This window comes from Capsicum annuum, unplaced genomic scaffold (genome assembly GCF_002878395.1).
Source record: "Capsicum annuum cultivar UCD-10X-F1 unplaced genomic scaffold, UCD10Xv1.1 ctg78074, whole genome shotgun sequence".
Classification (NCBI taxonomy): Eukaryota; Viridiplantae; Streptophyta; class Magnoliopsida; order Solanales; family Solanaceae; genus Capsicum; species Capsicum annuum.
The window spans coordinates 1-1,680 of NW_025888531.1; the positions used below are offsets into that span (position 1 = coordinate 1).

General features: G+C 35.4%; 1 protein-coding gene across 1 annotated transcript; it reads left to right on the forward strand.

Annotated features, from left to right (window-relative positions):
- Positions 1-1,099: 1,099 nt before the first annotated feature.
- LOC124894882 (DNA-directed RNA polymerases II, IV and V subunit 3-like) lies at positions 1,100-1,426 on the forward strand (the record flags this gene model as incomplete). Its single annotated transcript, XM_047405376.1, has 1 exon — positions 1,100-1,426. A coding segment is annotated over exon 1 (327 nt), but the record flags the coding sequence as incomplete, so codon positions are not given.
- Positions 1,427-1,680: the final 254 nt, after the last annotated feature.

A 1,680-nucleotide genomic window follows, 5' to 3' on the forward strand; every position in this document is an offset into this window, starting at 1 on the left:
AATCTATTGCAACGACGAAGAACCATAGCAATAGATTCTATTGCAACGGTAAATAACCATTGCAGTAGATATTTTGAACCGTCGCAATAGGTGTAGAAGAAATCATTGCAATAGGTACACCTATTGCAACAGTTACTGTAACCGTTGCAAATGTCGTTGCAATAGGTCTATCCCAACGCTCACATATGCAACGCATATAAAACCGTTGCATTAGCTCTATGACAACGGTTTTTATACCTATAGCAACACAATTTGAACCATTGCCATAGGGGTAATTTTTGGTAGTGCATATTGCTATAACTTTAAACAGCTAGCCAATTAAGAATTTCCTTTAACAGAAATTAAAATTTTCAAAACTTTAAAATCGTGAATGTTTCTAGACTCTAGTTTCTACAAGGGAAGAGGCATCGTTTCCACCCTAAACTACACAAGAAAAATCGAATTCACACCTAAACTATATAAGTGACCTATTACACACCTAAACTATAAAAAAGTGAAACTTTTTACACCCTGTAAAGCATTATACCACTTGCATGTGGTGTGGTGTTGCACACGCGCTTGCCACGTTAGCGCCACATCGGCATGATACGAAAAAATACTAAATTTATTATTTACATAAATTTTTCTTTTTCTTTTTAATTTAAATTCTTTTCTTTCTTATTCAATATTCAAAACCTCCATTGATGTCCAAAACCTCCATTGTTATGAGTTCAATTTTTTTTTTCTTCAATATCCAAAACCTCCATTGTTGTCCAAAACCTCCATTGTTATGAACTCAATTTTTTTTTTTTCAATGTCCAATTATAGATACACTTTTTTGCATCGTGGAATCCAATTATATGTGCAGAAAAGTTTTATCCTTTTTTTGAACTTGATGTTTACCTTGTTTAGCAGACAAGGTGCGACATTGAAATTGCGTCAATTTCATCGCCGGTGATGCAATTCCGGCGGCGATTGCTTGATACACTGCCACACACACCTAAACTCTATACACTACCCACATAATACAAAACCTCTATCTCAGTATTAATATAATTTCCCCCAAAACTAAAACCATCAAAACACCAACAACAACCTCAATCCTCAAACAACAACAACAATGGACAGTGTCTCTTACCAACGTCTCCCCCATATCAAAATCCGCGAAGTCAAACCTGACTTCATGAAATTCGAGCTCCGAGACACAGATTCCAGCATAGCTAACACACTTCGTCGTATAATGATAGCCGAAGTCCCAACCATAGCAATTGACCTCGTAGAAATCGAAGTGAATTCTTCCATCTTAAATGATGAGTTTATTTCACATCGTTTAAGTTTAAGACCATTAACGAGTGAACGTGCTGTGAGTATGAGATTTTCGTGTGATTGTGATGCTTGTGATGGTGATGGACAATGTGAGTATTGTTCAGTTGAGTTTTATTTGAGGGTAAGTGTTTGAGTGATCAGACACTTAGATTTGAGGTCGATAATTAGATTCGATGGTTGAATTGAATTGGGGAAGAAGAAGGAGAAGAAATTTCAGCCATTGTTAATCGTTCGAAACTCATTAGCAACTTGGAATTAGAATTGGAATTTTCAATTTGGGGATTTTTTAATTTGGAGAAGAAGAAGAAGATGGATGATGGATGCTATATATCTATCTATCTATCTATCTATCTATCTATCTATCTATCTATCTAT